This window comes from Ipomoea triloba, chromosome 8, assembly GCF_003576645.1.
Source record: "Ipomoea triloba cultivar NCNSP0323 chromosome 8, ASM357664v1".
Taxonomy (NCBI): domain Eukaryota; kingdom Viridiplantae; phylum Streptophyta; class Magnoliopsida; order Solanales; family Convolvulaceae; genus Ipomoea; species Ipomoea triloba.
In genome coordinates this window covers 155053-171747 of record NC_044923.1, presented here as the reverse complement: position 1 = coordinate 171747, position 16695 = coordinate 155053, and the positions used below count along the sequence as shown (strand labels likewise).

At 38.3% G+C, this 16695-nt stretch overlaps 3 protein-coding genes across 3 annotated transcripts; all 3 read left to right on the top strand.

The window, feature by feature from the left end:
• The first annotated feature begins 539 nt into the window (after window positions 1-539).
• LOC116027700 lies at window positions 540-6301 on the top strand. Its single transcript, XM_031269419.1, has 8 exons — window positions 540-1050; window positions 1515-1577; window positions 1846-2601; window positions 2704-2838; window positions 3119-3202; window positions 3663-3722; window positions 5051-5137; window positions 5753-6301. Exons 1-8 carry the CDS (start codon window positions 652-654, stop codon window positions 6032-6034), a joined length of 1866 nt encoding a protein of 621 aa, XP_031125279.1. The 5' UTR covers window positions 540-651; the 3' UTR covers window positions 6035-6301.
• Window positions 6302-8163: 1862 nt separating this feature from the next.
• LOC116028032 lies at window positions 8164-11702 on the top strand. The gene is made up of 3 exons (XM_031269829.1): window positions 8164-8345; window positions 9170-10943; window positions 11240-11702. Exons 2-3 carry the CDS (start codon window positions 9195-9197, stop codon window positions 11561-11563), a joined length of 2073 nt encoding a protein of 690 aa, XP_031125689.1. The 5' UTR covers window positions 8164-8345; window positions 9170-9194; the 3' UTR covers window positions 11564-11702.
• A 359-nt stretch (window positions 11703-12061) lies between these two features.
• LOC116027694 (UDP-N-acetylmuramoyl-L-alanyl-D-glutamate--2,6-diaminopimelate ligase MurE homolog, chloroplastic) lies at window positions 12062-16625 on the top strand. Its single transcript, XM_031269413.1, has 6 exons — window positions 12062-14061; window positions 14406-14522; window positions 14815-14990; window positions 15193-15338; window positions 15655-15857; window positions 16183-16625. Exons 1-5 carry the CDS (start codon window positions 12171-12173, stop codon window positions 15671-15673), a joined length of 2349 nt encoding a protein of 782 aa, XP_031125273.1. The 5' UTR covers window positions 12062-12170; the 3' UTR covers window positions 15674-15857; window positions 16183-16625.
• Window positions 16626-16695: the final 70 nt, after the last annotated feature.

Sequence of the window (16695 nt, the reverse complement as noted above, 5' to 3'; positions counted from 1 at the left end):
AATTCGGTGGACTAGCACGTCACTTATATGATCCAACGTTAGGCCGCATTGAAATACGAGAATTGTCCCACTTTCATGATGCTACCAATTCCGACAAATAAAGCTCTAGCAACCCATATTTGCTACCAATGGCACCCTTTTGCAATGTCTTAACTCTTAATCCATTTATGATAAAGACATTGGCTTGCAAAGAAACCCCCTCGTGGTTGTTGGCCCGTGGGGTGACCAGCGTGTTATTGCAAATGGACTGTGCTGCTATTTGTCATAATCTTAAGGCACCTCTGTCTGATTTTCGGTCACATATTGGCATTGCAACCACTTATTGCAAGACGAGTTTTTTAGATTACTGTTATATTCGTTTTGTCTCTAGATATTTCGCTGGCGAATACTTTATTCCGTGAAAAAAAACATGAGTAAATATAATTTCAATAATTTCGTGTCTTGGATATATATATATATATATATAATATAATTAAATGTCCGAAAAACCATATATTTTTGTCTACTTGGTTTATTTCGATACAAATAACAGAGCATTAAACCGGCGAGACACGCTAACAGAGGGCTGATCACCGTCCAATTGGCAAGCTGAAATTGAGAAACTGTCCGGCTTTTCCTCTCACAGACTCACACTCTCTCTCCAAGGCAGAAATGGGAAACAGGCGGTTCGCGCAGATTGATACGAGTGATGAAGACGACGAGTTGGTACTGTCACGGTTGTCCCGTTCATCTCACAATGCCGAAGAGAAACGGAAACGCAAGAGAATGAAGCTCGGTGAAGAAGACGAAGAAGAAGAAGAGAAGCAAAATCAGGACAAGAGGAAGGAGACGGAGGATTCAGAGGACGACGTAGAAAAGGAAAAGAAGAGCAGCAGGGATAAGAAGGTGAAGAGCAAAGCAGTGGAGGAGTCGGAGCCGGAGGAGGAGGTTGAGGAGGAAGCGCAGGAAGACGCAAAGCCCATCGGCGATGTCATTAGGGTTAGCGGGAAGGGTCGAGGCCGAAGGAACCACTACAAATCATTCGAATACGATGGGCTCAGCTATGACCTAGTGAGCATTTCTTTTTTTAAATGCGTGATTAATTTGTTTAAGCTGAAAAATGCCTATGTATTTGCGTTGGGGTTATAAGCATTATAATCATCATTAACTGCTGGTTAGGTATTTGATTGTCTTGTATGATTATATTGGAATATTGGAATCTTCCAATATTGGAGTTTTTTTAGGGTTGTGCTGTATGATCTTTGCTGGTGCATTCTAGGACTATTGCACTAGTTTAAATATTGTGGAGAGGCTGAGGATTATATTTCACTCGGTAGTGCAGCTACAGTACTAACTTCAAATTGCTATAATATAATGTGCTCTAGATACAATGAAAAGAATAATTTATATAGTACTTTTCAAGGTCTGCAATTGAATTGTTTTTCATTTTCTTTTTCTATTTACCAGATTGTATGAGTTCCTATTTCCTTTTGTGCTGTTATGCCCTTATTTTGTTATGCTCTACTGTGGTGTAGGAGGACCCAGTGCTGTTAGTTCCTGAGGTGCAAAATCAGAAACCTTATGTTGCTATTATCAAGGTAATTATTGTATTTATGAGATAGTAGAATACTAGAATTTTGGTTTTTATTTTGCTTACTTCTAAGTTTTCTTGATGGCATGTGGAGAATGGAGTTTCTTACCCCTTTTAATTATGCATTTTCAATGAGTACCAATTTATCTGGAGAGTGGAGACCAATGTTATACCAAACAGTGATAAAACATATTCCCCTTTCAAAACCAGAGCTTGCTGGTTGTTTTCTGAGCTCTCTTTTGATCTTATATTGATGAACACTTTTATGCTTGCAGGATATTTCTCAGACTAGCAAAGGAAACATGATGGTCACTGGGCAGTGGTTTTATCGACCTGAGGAAGCAGAGAAAAGGACAGGTGGAAACTGGCAATCACGTGATACAAGGGAGTTGTTCTATAGTTTTCACCGTGATGAGGTGCCTGCTGAGTCTGTTATGCACAAGTGTGTGGTACACTTCATTCCCTTAAACAAGCAGATTCCAAATCGCAAACAACATCCTGGCTTTATTGTTCAAAAAGTCTATGACACTGAACAAAGGAAACTTTTCAAGTTAACAGACAAGGACTATGAAGATAGCAAGCAACATGAGATTGATCTCCTTGTTCAGAAAACTATGTCACGAATTGGTGATCTTCCTGACATTGAGCCTGAGGACCTTTCCACTGTTCATGATGATCAGTTGTTGAAGAGTAAACGCCTTTTGAGGAAAAAGAGCATGCATTTGTTAGATGTTTCTAGAGAGGAAGAAGCACCTACTAGATCTGGTCAATCTCTTAAAGCAGAAACACCTGGAAGTTGTGCCAGTAATGGATCAGAGTACTTCACAATTCTTAAAAACTTTGATGTCCTCACCGGTGCTGATCATCGCAACAAGTGCTTGGAAAAGCTGCTTCAAGCAATTCAGTTCATGTGCAATCCTTGGGATGGTGGGCAGGGTGATGCTAAAGAAAAATGTATTTCTGATGGCAGTGATCCCGATAAAACAAATTCCTCAAAACATGTGAATGGGTCTCAAGATAACTGTTCAAATGTAAGCATTGAGATCTTTTGATTGTTGAGATAATTTTCAGAGTACTGGTATAGTATAAGCATTTCCTTTTGAGATATTAAATCTTTCTCACTCTTTCTATAGGGTGAAGCCAATTTTCATTGGCCAGGCAGTGCAGTTCCTGCTGTAGTTTCTCTTGAGAGAGCTGTACATGATGCACTTTCCTCAGATTTTCAAAAGTACAACCAAAAGATGCGGCAGTTACTCTTTAATCTTAAGGTTGAGAAGTTAGTTTGTGTATCTGTTTCTTATGAAATATAGTTAACATGTATCTATCTTATGGATTACACTTGTGGGTGGATTTACATATTTAATTGCAAATATTCTGCTTTGTGGGAATGATGAGACCTTTTAGTATGAGATAGAGTGGCTTGACTTACCTAGATGTTCATCCTGAGTGTTTTCTTTGCAAGACTTATTTTTATTTATAATCATTGAAATTTGTGTTCTAGTTGTCATTTTACTTTAATGACTCTTTCCCTTTTTATTTTGTGAGCAGAACAATGCACGCTTAGCCCGACGTCTCTTAAATGGGGAGTTGGAAGCATCACAAATATCAAACATGACACCAAATGAATTGAAGGCATGGTTCCTGTTGACATTTATTTATTTTGAATTGCTGTTCTCCGTTTACAGTATATTTATTCTTAGTTTTCCCTTAACTGTTTTTGATCTATTGATATTTCGTTTGATTGATTGAGCATAAGCCATTATAACATTATATGCTGACATTGAACTGCACAAATAGCAAATCCAGCTAACGTTAAATGGGATTCAACGAGTGCATTACATTTTTGGTATCCCGTGGGCTTGTTACACTGATAATATATGGTTTCACTTAAATTGAAAATTAATGTGTAGTTTCTGAAGCTTTAACAATGATATCTACTTATCTAGGTTGTTTGTCTTCTACAAATTTATTTAATTGTTTACACTTGCATAGACTCTCAAATGTTGAGAGTTCTTTAAGAATTTGGGATTTGATATCAGGAGATTATTATACTGTTTCTTATTATAGCATGCAAATCTTAATTGAATTCCAGGAAGGTTTGACTTCAGATGAACTTGCAAGTAGGCAGCCTGAGGAGCAAGAACCCGTGCAGGTTTCTTTTATTTTTGTTCAATTGTATATATTTACTGTTAGAATTGTCTTCCTTGAGCAGTGTGAACATTAGCCTTGGGAGCTGAAATGAACACACTGTAGCCTTGGGAGCTGAAAAGATTATTGGGTAGCTTTGTAGGTTTACTATTTGAGCATCTTTTATGTATATATATATGTGTGTGTATCAGTGTATGGACTATGGAGTATGAAGTATGCAGTGAAGTAATAGATATAGAAATATAAGAATTATAACCATTTCTCCATCCTTGATTATTCATTTAGCTTCTTCCTAACTGGCGGGTGGTGTTATTCTCCACCCGCCAGACCTGTGTTTCTTCCAAATTCAACAAAAATAAAATAGTTTTCTATTTTCTTTTTGAATGTTGAGCTTTGTCATAGGTGTATAGTGGTCAATCACTCAATTGCGCACCCATATGCAATTTAGATTGGGCTCAAATATTGAAATGGCTTCTAAGGTTCACATATTCTTTCCTCCAACCCATCATTATGTGAGAATCTTGTGCATTAGGCTCTGCCTTTTTGTTTGTCCCCCTATTGTTTTTGGTATGTCATAGATTATCAAGTTACTTTTACTTCTTCTTCAACTGCTTTTATTTTTCATTAAGTAGTTGTGTCAAAGGTAGGGTGTGTTTGGTTGGTGGGTTTAGGCATAAGGAATGGGTATAAAAGTGATTGTTAGTGTTTGGTTGATAGGTTTTGAGAATGCTATTATGGGTTTGGAATACCCCATTAATGAGAAAACCCATACCCTTATTAAATAAGGGTTTCATTTCCCTTCCTCATTTCTTCTCCAACTATTAATAATCATTCTCATTCCACCCAACTACCAAACATGCTAAATACTTTCACCAAAACCCATTACCTTTACCAAGTATTTGATACTGATTCCGATTCCGATTCCCATGTGCGAACCAAACGCACCCGTAGATAGTTGTCGTGTAAGATGAGCAAGGAATAATTTGAAGTTGGAAAACTGCAGTATTTGGTGGATATGTGAAGGTTCCTTGTGATGTAGATCAGCTGAATTTCATTTATTTTCTTGTGCATATAATGGATCTATCTGATGAAGTGATATTGTACTAATATTGTACAAAGATCTCAATATCATTTTCTAGCTACCCGATTGCATGGATTATAATTCATATGCTTTCTGCTGCCACAGTTGAGAGAATCTTAACTAGATTGTCCCAGCACATGCTTGCAGATCATTTTGATCCTATGTGTGAATTTTTAATATTAGTAGAAACAAACAGGGTTGGCAGGACAATTATGAAAAATAGTCTTTAATTTGCTTATCTTCTGGTGCAGATGACTGATGCTCGTTGCAGACGATGTAGTGAGAGACAAGTGCGGCTGATAGATATCATTCAAGCTGGACATGGTGATCGCTATCAGGTATTTCTTTTGGTAATAACTATGTTATACTATATTCTTTGGCTGGATCAGGATTACCTGGAATATTGTTGTTTGTTTTATTAGGATCTATGGTGTTCAAATTCATTTTGTTGCAAATGAAATTCTGGTCAAATGAAGTATTTAGGGCTGTTGAGATTGTAAGATATTTAGAGTCTAGTGTTCTTTATAGCTTTATTAGCAAACTGTTCTCCCTTTAATAGGAGTAATCATTTTAGCTTGATTAACATGTTCCTCAGAGGGAAATGAGGGACTGGAAACCATGAGTCGAACAAAGACTTCGGATGTCCCTTCACTTCTAAATGCAAGGGATTCCTTTTTTTTTTTTTTTTTTTTCTTAAACCATTGCAATTACCAGATGCGTACTCTTTCCATTTTTGAGTTTATGGCGTTTTACATAGCTAGCTTTATGGTTTATTTAACATTTCCCGCGAGGGAACTTTCCATTTGCTGACTTGGTTCATTGTAAAGGATTGAAGATTTTGAAGTGTATGTTTGGATCCTTTAGCAGCCCAATTTTGCACTTGCTTCAGTATGAGTATAACATTAAGCTTGATATGCCTAGAATATCCTTCCACTCATCTGTCATTGTTTCAGCTTGAGTGTGGAGCATGTGGTAATACGTGGTATGCTTCAAGAGATGAAGCTGCTACGCTTACAATAGGACCATCAACCACAATGAGTGTTGGCACAGAACCACTGGCCACTGCCAAGTTTGAAGACATTGAGAAGCAGCTGGTGAGCCCCCGCTCGAACGACAGAGGAGCCAGTGATGTCCTTAAGAAATCAACTGAGGTCTACATGCCAATCCTGGATAAACAGAGATCATTCAACAAGACTAAATCTGAAGAGGGCGCTGCTGCTAACAGCGCTGAGTGATCCTTGAAGTTAGACTTGAGAGGATCACTCAGACTTGAGATTTGCTAGACCAGTTCACTCAGTGTACATTAGTTAATCTGATGTAAATATATAAAATTTACGCAGAGAATGATAGGATGCTTAATATTGCTACATTTTGCCAACCACGTGAAGCATGGAGTTTGACATCCTATTTGAAATTTTATTAGATTTTACTTGGACAACTAATTTGGTTAGCTGCCGTAATGTTATGGTATTTAAATTTTAATGGACCATTCTTGGAATTAACTCTATACAACGACAAGTTTGGTTTACATTAAATTTTAAATTTTGGTTGCGTGGCCTGGCCTGGAATCCAAATGGTGTGGTATGATGGTTTTCTTTTTTGAAGGTAAACGTAGCTATTCTATTAATTCATAACATAAAACGTTTACATCAATGATCAATGAAATGGTAAACAATTCTTTACAGACTTAGAAACAATTTTTCTAACTATGCTATAGAAAATTTGAATCGCAGATTGTTTCATAACTAGGAAGCTATGTTTCTTCAAGGAGTTTAAAGCTTCATCAAAAATCTGGGTCTTCGTCATCATTCTTTTTTGCTTGCCCAGGATAAGATCAACACTTGCCGAAACCAAACTAAACGATTTATGCTAATGATAATGAATAGCTCGTGAAAGTAACGAGATGAAAAAAGTCTGTGAAAGTAACGAGAGGAAAACACAATAATAGAGAAAATAAAAAGTGGTAAAGTCAAAGTAGGGTTGGGAGTTCAAGACTACCCAACACAAACCCCAATACCTACCTACTATTATTTTATTCAAAGGGAAAGAAAACGGAAGGAGAAGATCTGTGGCGGTGGTCGGAGGCGGACAGAGCTGCGACGGTGGTCGAGACGAAAGAAGAGCGAGAGCAAACGTAGAAAGTGACCATAACCGCCGGCTCAAAGCTCCGTTAGAGCTCCGGCCGGAGGCAGGCGATGGAAGCCGAAGTTGAGCAGCAGAGAAAGGCTTTTTGTTTTAGAGAGAAAAGGGAGGCGGTGTGGTATGATGGTTAAACTGGACAGACAACACCCAAATGGTGTGGTATGGTGGTTAAACTGGACAGACACCATGCGTGTTGTACCAAACTGGTTGCCTTCTTCGGCGACCAACTCTTTTTTTTTTTTTTTTCTTTTTCTTTTTAATTATTATTATATAAATCACAGACACGCAAGTCCCGTGTCTGTTTGACTACGAAAAATAAAAAAACAAAACAAAACAAAATTATCTGACAAGAAACTCATTTGCCAAATGAGTTTTTCATATTTTTGTTCAGGTTTTAAAAGTTTCATATCTTTTGTCAATTTTGTTTGGTTTGTTCTCATTTCTGTCTTTGACTCGTTAAATTGGAGACCATGCAATCATGCGTTATTGTTGTTAGGTGCTGGATGGTTCAATCCATTAAATTTAACACATTACTATACCAAACAGAGAAGAGAAGAAATTATGATGCATTGAGGGCTTATGGTCTTAATGGGCAAGTCCCAATCCCAACCCAACTCAACTTTCATCACTCTTCACTACATTTTTAAAGGTTGATGGTGGAATGAGTAAATATGTTGATACTCAGTTTAATTAGCTAGAAAACAAATTGGTTGGGCCGGAAGGACTTGGTTTTTAATACAGTAGTGAGTACTTGCTTTGAGTTTTGTTTTGCTTTGCACTCAATCGTCTACGGGACGGGACTTGATAGTGATACATTCATGGTACAAGTTTTTAATAATATTTTATGAAAAAACTTTTTGCACTCACTCTTCCATTTACTCAAGTGTTGTGTATACTCACTTTTTTATTATAGCCAAAAGCAGCATTAACAGCAAAGAAAGAAGGAAAGAAAGAAAATTTATTAGTATTATTATATTATATTTGCAATTTCCCATAAACATAGATAGCAGAAAGAAAAATATATGCAGTGATGATTCCCAGTCCCAGAATTAATAATTGGTTGTCCCCTCAGTCTCAATGAGGGAGGGATTCCCTAATTAATAATTATACCCATTTTTACCCTTGTATTTTTGAATGAATGATGGATGGGAGGGGGGGTTTCACGTGATTTTCCTTGTTGAAGTCTTGAAGAGAAGATGCGTAAAATCAGCCTCCTAAAACGTTGAGTTCAACAAACAAACAAACAAACAACACAGAGTAATATAGAGGGAGCATATGCTGAATGAATGTTGATGAGTCGAGTCGAAGTTGAAGGCCTTTTTAATGGACGGACATTAACTGCAGATTGGAATCTATTTCTCTCTCAATCCTCCCTCCCTCCCTCCCTTGCCTGAATCTTCAAATGTATATATATGCTTATTATATGTGTGTGCTTGCTCACATTCCCACTTCGATCTCTTCCTTATGAAGTAGATACATACCAACACAACACTTAAGTTAGGCAGAGTGTAATACTGGTGTTCTTACATTTGGAGAATATCTTGCTTGGGTGAGTGAGAGTGAGACTTTAGGGGGACCTCAAAAGATTATACTATTAGATTAGAGCAAATGATTGCTTTTGCTTTTCAGGAGCTGTAGTACACTAGTGTTTTTACTTGCTTCTAATGTAAGTGTGCTATGCTGATAATGGTAATGATTTTGATTCATTATTACTGGGACTTTGTGAGATTGTTCATTGTTGTTGGGCTGTAAAAATACATTTTCTTCTCCTAAAAACTATTGGATGATTTGTAGCCCCATAGATTGAGCATTTTAGATCTGTCTTTTCTGACATTCAAAGATTCAATCTTTTGCACTAATTAGTAATTAATGAATCTACTGTACTGTATTATACAACTTATTCTGGGTTTGAGCTCCATTAGCACCCAATTTTCTGCATGCAACCTTGGACAAAATATTTATTCAGATTTTTAGTTTAGCTACTGAAAATTTAATTAATGTTCTGGCATTGTGCGTGCTTTCTTATTCTGGAATTCTTCTTGTTTCTTTGCTTCATTCATCAACTTACATTTTTTTCCCTTTTTTTTCCATGGGTTTAGGGTTTATGAAATTAATTTGACTGCAACAATCTCTTAAGTGAAGAATTATCAGTGCTAACTGCAATGTATGTATTAGGTTTTTGTCAGTGTGAATTAATTATATGATGTGTTGATATTTTTGCTTGCTAGGTTGCACATCTTCTGCTGAATAGGCATGGAGTTAGAGTTTGATAAGTACTGTGTAGTGGATGGAAGCCCTACAACTGTTCTTCCAGCTCCACGGCATTGCCCAAAACTTGAAAAGAGAAGATCCAAGAGAAAACAGAAATGTGGAAATGAGAAACTCTGCCTAAATGAAGATTTCACTCAGAATAATTTCCATCACTACCGTAGTGTATCCTGTAAAGATTCTCTGTCTAGGACATCACGTTCAGAATTAGGTAATGAAGTTCTAAGGAGAGGTTCTGCGTATTGTAGTTCCAAAGAGCTTAGGCGCTTCCAGAAAACGGATGCTGGTGAGGAGAGGAGAAAAATTGAATTCTCAAGTGGGTGTATAACAGCTTCTTCATTTGGTATTGTTGATGCTTTGTGTAGTTCAGAGGAGGACAGTTCACAAGTAGAAGAAAACACATCCTCAGTAATGTCGGTGAACTCAGATTTAAGTACTGGAGCATGTAAAAATCTCGATGCACTTTCCTTTAAATCCCCCCCTATCCATCCCATTCCAGAGAAAGGTGCATCACCAGGTAACAGAGAAAACAGATACGAAGGTAATAAGCCAAGGGAAACAGATCATTCTTCTGCTGTTTTTCCCAAGTCATTATCAGCCAAGTTTAGAGTGCCTCATTCGCCTGCTCGATCAGAAAGTGATTGCTCAAGAGCTAGTAGTTCAAAGTCCAGGTTCACTCCAATGAGAAAGATGTTTGAACCATTCAGGAAATCCAAGTCTCAAAGAAGTCCCCTGAGTAATAAATGTATTGAATCAGGCTGGGGGGACTTGGAATGTAGGCTAGCAAGTCTTAATGGTAATAAAGGATCTACGAAACCTTTGCCACCCAATTTTTCAAACACAACTCAGCAATTCAATTGTGGTTCTCTGCCTTCCCGGAAAGGAAGCCACAATTCACTTGCATCACTTTTACCAACTCATTTGCATGGCTTCCTCCAGTTGGACAGAAAACACGGGGTGCCTTTTTTTGAGTTCTCAGTAAACTTCCTTGAAGATGTATTTCTAGCCAAAACATGGAAAGTTGGAAATACTTTAAATTGGGTATATAAATTCTATTCAGTCCGTAACAGAAGGAAGAGCCATGGCAGTGGATGTGGATCAAATGATGGGACTAAAGAATCATCTCTTTTAGTTGGGCAGATGCAAGTCTCGAGCTATTATTTATGTAATAAAGTAAAAAATGCCACAGGAGTCTCTAATAATTATTCTATGGTGATGGAGTTTGTTTTGTATGATACTGCCAAAGCCAATCCAAGAAAAAGTGTGTCCTTTTGGGACAGTTCAAGCCCATCATATGATGTTCCCAATGGTGATGGCAGGGGTCATACTGGTACCCATCCTGTGTTTGCAGCTGAATTGCATGAGCAGCAGCTTGAAATTGCAGCCATTGTGATACAAGTGCCAGTAGTTCAAAAGAGAGAGAGTTTGGAATTCAAAAGTGGGTTTAAGAATGACCAGTCGACTCTGTTGGGCTTCCCTTTCTTTGAAGGGGCTCATGGTAATGTGAACCCTTCAAGGGTGGCTGCAGTGATCCCTTCTGGTAACCATAGTTTGCCAACAACTGAAAGTCGTGGCCCTTCTCCATTGCTAGATAGATGGCGTTCTGGTGGAGGCTGTGATTGTGGTGGGTGGGACATGGCATGTCCCCTAAATGTATTTTACAATCTAAATATACAGAGTGCTGCTGACTGCCCACTCATAGACAATGAAAAACCGCTACAACTATTTATTCAGGTACTCAATAAATATTCTAGTCTATATATAATTAATTATATCCTAGACCATATGTTTTAGAATTTTATTTGGTAGCACAACAATTGTGTTTACTTCAATTCACAAATTTTCTCAGTCTGCAATAATTTTAAAGAACAAAGCTGAGTCATTCCTGCCAAAGACACAACAATTGAATATATATATACCACAAATCTGTTTTTTGGTCCAACAAACTGTTAGTTGTGCTTGTGCTCTTCCTTCCACTCTTTTCACTCATAACTTTACATGATCCAAAATATGCCTGCCTGCCTGCACAGGGAAAGAAAGACAAGACGCCAGCATTGAGCGTTAGAATGATGGAAGGTGGGCAATATGGTGTTGATTTCCACTCTCAGTTATCTGCACTACAAGCATTCTCCATTAGTGTTGCTATTTTGCACGCGATGGAAGCAGCCGCCTCGAGTTGTATGGAAAAGGGGGAAGAAGGAAGATCACAAATGCAAGAAGAATCAGGTGGATTGTTGGTTGAGGATGAAGTTAGAAATTCAACCAAAGCAGTGAGAGAGGAAAACAAGAAAGTGCAGCAGCAGCAGCCTAGTTTTGTTTTAAACCCTCCATTTTCTCCAATTGCTCGAGTATAGCCGTGCAGGAGGAGGAGGATATGGGTGGAAGAGAAAACCATCTTCTTCTGCTTCTTCTTCTTTAAGACCATCCATCACACAACACAGTCTTCTGTTCATATTGTTAGTTTGGTAGATTGGAAAATAGTTCATTCATTATTATTATTATGAAATTAAAAGTAGCTACATACTACACCATTCAGTCATTGCATTGCTCCTTTTTGTGATTTATGTTTGCCATAAGTATATGTATATATACCATGTTGGTAAAATGGTGAAAATAAACCACTGCTCACGGCCATGAAACCAAATTTGTAGTGCGTAACTCAACTGTTTGTCGATTGATTTCGGTAAGTAAATTGTTAATGTAATTTTATGTGTTAAAAGGGTTTTGAACCAATTCTTTCACGAGGTTGCACTAATTGCAGATTTTCTTTCTGGTTGAAAAAGCTCCAGAGAGAGAGGGGTTAAAACTTAATAACAGTTTCCAGTTTCCTCTATCTTATACGACGCCGTTTGTCCATTTCCATAATCCTTAAACGGTTAAACCCCTATCCTCAAGCTCAGCTCTGCAACTCCAAAAACCTTGACTTGAGCTCGAGCTCGAGCTCGCTCACACAGAATCAAAATGGCTCTCAGCTTTCTCTCTCTATCACTCTTCCCTTCACCACCGAAATCTCTATCTCTCTCTCTCAGGTCCCCACAGTTGAGGCCTTTTCCTTTCCTCAACCTCCCACTCAGCACCGCCGTCTCCGCAATCGGCCCCGACGGCAAGTACTACCCTACACCATCAGACGATGACCCTCCGGAAGCTCCAGAGGACTCAATGCACGGGGTCAACAGGTTCCAGCAGATACACCGCCAAGCTTCACGAGCAAGGAAGCAGCAGGAGGAGCAGGCCAAGAAAGACCAGTCCATTTTCCTCAACGCCATCGCCGACGTTGAGGACGCGCCCGACGACACTCTCGCTGCCGATCACGAGAGCTCCGGAGATGATTTCTTTGGGGAAATTGACAAAGCCATTGCCTTGAAACGAAAGGAGTTTGTGAAACAAGGCCTCTTGAAGCCCAACCCCAAGAAGGTGCCCCCTCGGACCCGGAGGGAACCCGAATTAGAAGACGTCGAGGAGCTGGAGCCAGAGGAAGTGGTTGATTTGGAGGAAATCAGTGAGCTTCAGGGGCTTACTGAGATATCGGTAGGAGATGAAGAGAGCGAAAAAGAAGAAGAGAGCACTGAGAAGTCGGATGATTTTGAGGAAAGTGATGATATTATGGTAAAAGCCAACTTCTCTGATGATGATTTATCTTCATTTGACATTGATTTCGATGAGCTTGGTAAAACTCGCCCGAGAATTGTGGAACCTAGTTTTAGGATGACTTTAGCTGAGCTTTTAGATGAGAGTAGAGTAGTGCCCATTTCAGTGTATGGGGACTTGGAAGTGGAAATCAGGGGGATTCAGCATGACTCGAGGTTGGTTGAGAGCGGGGATTTATTTGTGTGTTGTGTAGGGAGGAAAACTGATGGGCATTTATATTTATCTGAGGCTGATAAGAGAGGGGCTGTTGCCGTAGTGGCTAGTAAAGAGATTGATATTGAGGAGACATTGGGGTGTAAAGCTTTGGTCATTGTTGAGGACACGAATGTGGTGCTTGCAGTGTTGGCTGCTTCATTTTATAGGCATCCATCTAAGAGTATGTCTGTGATTGGCATCACAGGAACTAATGGAAAGACTACCACCTCATACTTGATAAAGTCAATGTATGAAGCAATGGGGCTGAGGACTGGGATGCTTAGCACTGTGGCTTACTATATTCATGGAGATAATACGTTGGAGTCCCCTAATACAACCCCTGATGCTGTTTTGGTTCAGAAGTTAATGGCTAAGATGTCGCATAATGGGACCGAGGCTTTAGTTATGGAAGCTTCTTCTCATGGATTGGCATTAGGTAGGTGTGATGAGGTTGACTTTGATATTGCCGTTTTCACAAACCTTACTAGAGACCATTTGGATTTCCATGGGACTGAGGAGGAGTATAGGAATGCAAAGGCCAAATTGTTTGCAAGGATGGTTGACCCAGATCGACACCGCAAAATTGTGAATATTGATGACCCAAATGCAGCATTCTTCATCTCACAAGGCAACCCTAGTGTGCCTGTTGTGACCTTTGCAATGGAGAATAAGAAGGCTGATGTTCATCCCTTAAATTTTGAATTGTCTCTCTTTGAGACAACAGTCTTGGTGAATACTCCTCGTGGTATATTGGAGATTTCATCAGGACTGCTTGGGCGCCATAACATCTATAACATACTTGCAGCTGTAGCTGTTGGTATTGCAGTTGGGGCACCTTTGGAGGACATTGTTAAAGGTATTGAAGAGGTTGATGCAGTACCTGGTAGGTGTGAACTGATAGATGAGGAACAAGCTTTTGGAGTGATTGTGGACTATGCTCATACACCCGATGCATTATCTAAACTTCTTGATTATGTTAGAGAGCTCCATCCACGGAGGATTATCACTGGTATGTGTTGTGTACACCTAACTGCCTTCCTTTTATTTTATTTTATTTTTGTTGCTTAATTGTTATGTATTGAGTCCATGACTTTCTAAAAGTGCCTGTCGTACTAATAGGTACTTGAACTTATGTTCACATTAGCCATCGGTAAGTTCCACCCTCTTTGTTTAAAGAGATTGAATGTGACCAAATGCTGACAACTATTCCTTAACTTCACCTGGGAACTAATTATTTTTCTTTGTTATTCTACTTGGTAATTTTATGTGATAATTATTTTGTCTTCATTATCCATATGAATTACTGTCAAATTCTTTTGCTGACAAAGAAGAAACTTGGTTTATTGGTTGAAGTGTTTGGATGTGCTGGTGAGAGTGATAGGGGGAAGAGGCCCATAATGACAAAAATTGCTACGGATAAGAGTGATGTAACTATTCTTACATCTGACAATCCGAAGAATGAAGATCCACGTAAGTATTATTGAATGAAGATAACATGCTTGATACCATATCAGAACTAGTATAGTACTTGAGCCATTTTATTTGGGCGACTAACCTTGACCTTTTCTGCTGGTTTTTCTCATCATTAAAACTATGCACCATTTAAATTAAACTTGGACTTGCTCTATATTTTCTAATTCTGCTCACTTTTTTTTTTCCTTCTAATTTGATGTCGCCGATAAACATCCTAGTGCATACTTTATCTGAATCTGAATTTCCAAATGCACTGTACTTATACTGGCTCATTTCACATATTCACCAGTTGACATCTTGGATGACATGTTAGCTGGTGTAGGATGGACTATGCAGGATTACTTAAAACATGGAGAGAACGATTATTACCCACCTCTCTCTAATGGCCATAGACTCTTCCTTCATGACATTAGACGGGTAGCTGTACGCTGTGCAGTTGCAATGGGCGAGGAAGGTGATATGGTTGTAAGTTCCTTTGAGCCCTTGTTGTTTCTCTTTTTATTAGTACAGTAATAGATGATTCTGACTGTTGATATAGATACGAAGTCGTCATACTTGAGAGTTGAAATTCACGACACTTGGGAGTTGGAAATTTCTAATCCCTGCTTAGTTGATTTCTCTCTGTTAACTTAAAGTTGTGGTTGTCGTCTCTTGTTCATTACTGCAGGTAGTTGCTGGTAAAGGCCATGAAACATACCAAATAGAGGGTGAGAAGGAGGAATTTTTTGATGATCGGGAAGAATGTAGAGAAGCCTTACAGTATGTTGATGAGCTTCACCAAGCTGGGATTGATACAAGTGAATTCCCATGGCGGTATATCTTTTTATCATCTATCTATCTGCTGTACATCTAATAATCTTTATATAATAAACTTTTGGAGCATAATATTTCGTCTTTATGGTATATTTTTAAAACTGACAATTCCTGTCCATACTAGGAGGTAGTCTGTTATTTATGATTTCCTTATTTCTTTCTTAAACTAATTTTACATACATACATACATATATGCTTGCATATTTAAAAAGAACAACTAGATAGATGTATAGACATCAAATTTCTTGGTAAAAGGAAAATTCTACTTACTGTTAATTATAACTAAATCAATCATTGGCTTTGTTTTGTCATACAGGCTGCCTGAGAGCCATTAATATGAGGAGGCATGACAGTTGTGGGTTAATATTTTGACAATAGCTGGAGAGTGAAAGCAAGCTCTACTATGAGAGGAGATGGCGCGGCAGATGTAATTGAATTGGAGCTGCTTGCTCTTAATCTCTTATCGCGGGATCTGCAGAATCATGACTAACAACTATGGAAAGAAGGGGATTTACTTGAGTAAGTGGTTGGTTGTATTCATTTTACATGGTTTGAACTTATTTCCATAGTACGTTTTAAGAAGAGGCTTGTCATGCTGCAAATGTTATTTAGGTTTATGCATCATAATTCTAGACCTATATATATATATAGAATCTAGTTCAAATGAGAATCACTCTCCAGAACCTGTGGACAAATTCAAACCATCCATCTGCAAGATATGATGGTTGTAATATTTATGAAAATAACCTCATCTTTTTTTTTCTCTTCTTCTTTATTTTCATTTTATGTTCTATTCTTGCTTGCAGTTGCAGATTTTCATTTTATGTTCTATTCTTGCTTCCAGTTGCAGATTTAACGATGACGTATTCCTACGGCAGTTTCCCAAATTGAAGAAATGGAAGTTCTTTTGAAGGCAAAAGTCTCTACTCATCCTAATGTTCGATGTTCATACAAAAAACACTTTGGAAGTGAAAAAAGAAAGAAATTTTGGTAGCAATAATTTTATTTTTATAAATATAGAACACAAAGTGGCATTTGGTAAAATCATAAGTACGGAGGCCAAATACGCACGCACTACTAAGCATGCAATTCTATCTATGCGTAAATATATGTTCTAGAGCAGCTAATAAACTTTGTGGGTGACCAACTTACAAGACAAGCAAGCCTGTAGGCACCAAAAATTTGTATGACAGATATTTTTAAGATGGTGAAGGAAACATCACATCAGAGATATTTTCGACAAACTTGAATGTGATTGAGTGGAAGGAATTTATCCATTCTTAATCAAAGGTCAATAGTTTGATTTTTATCTTAAATTTGTTCCACCCACTGGCCACTGTATTCCAAACCAAAAAAA

Coding starts and splice junctions, on each gene's coding strand:
- LOC116027700 (XM_031269419.1), top strand. CDS start 652: ATGGGAAACAGGCGGTTCGCGCAGATTGATACGAGTGATGAAGACGAC. Junction 1,578..1,845: donor CTTATGTTGCTATTATCAAG/GTAATTATTGTA, acceptor TTATGCTTGCAG/GATATTTCTCAGACTAGCAA. Junction 3,723..5,050: donor AGGAGCAAGAACCCGTGCAG/GTTTCTTTTATT, acceptor CTTCTGGTGCAG/ATGACTGATGCTCGTTGCAG.
- LOC116028032 (XM_031269829.1), top strand. CDS start 9,195: ATGGAGTTAGAGTTTGATAAGTACTGTGTAGTGGATGGAAGCCCTACA. Junction 10,944..11,239: donor CGCTACAACTATTTATTCAG/GTACTCAATAAA, acceptor CTGCCTGCACAG/GGAAAGAAAGACAAGACGCC.
- LOC116027694 (XM_031269413.1), top strand. CDS start 12,171: ATGGCTCTCAGCTTTCTCTCTCTATCACTCTTCCCTTCACCACCGAAA. Junction 14,062..14,405: donor TCCACGGAGGATTATCACTG/GTATGTGTTGTG, acceptor TATTGGTTGAAG/TGTTTGGATGTGCTGGTGAG. Junction 14,523..14,814: donor TCCGAAGAATGAAGATCCAC/GTAAGTATTATT, acceptor CATATTCACCAG/TTGACATCTTGGATGACATG.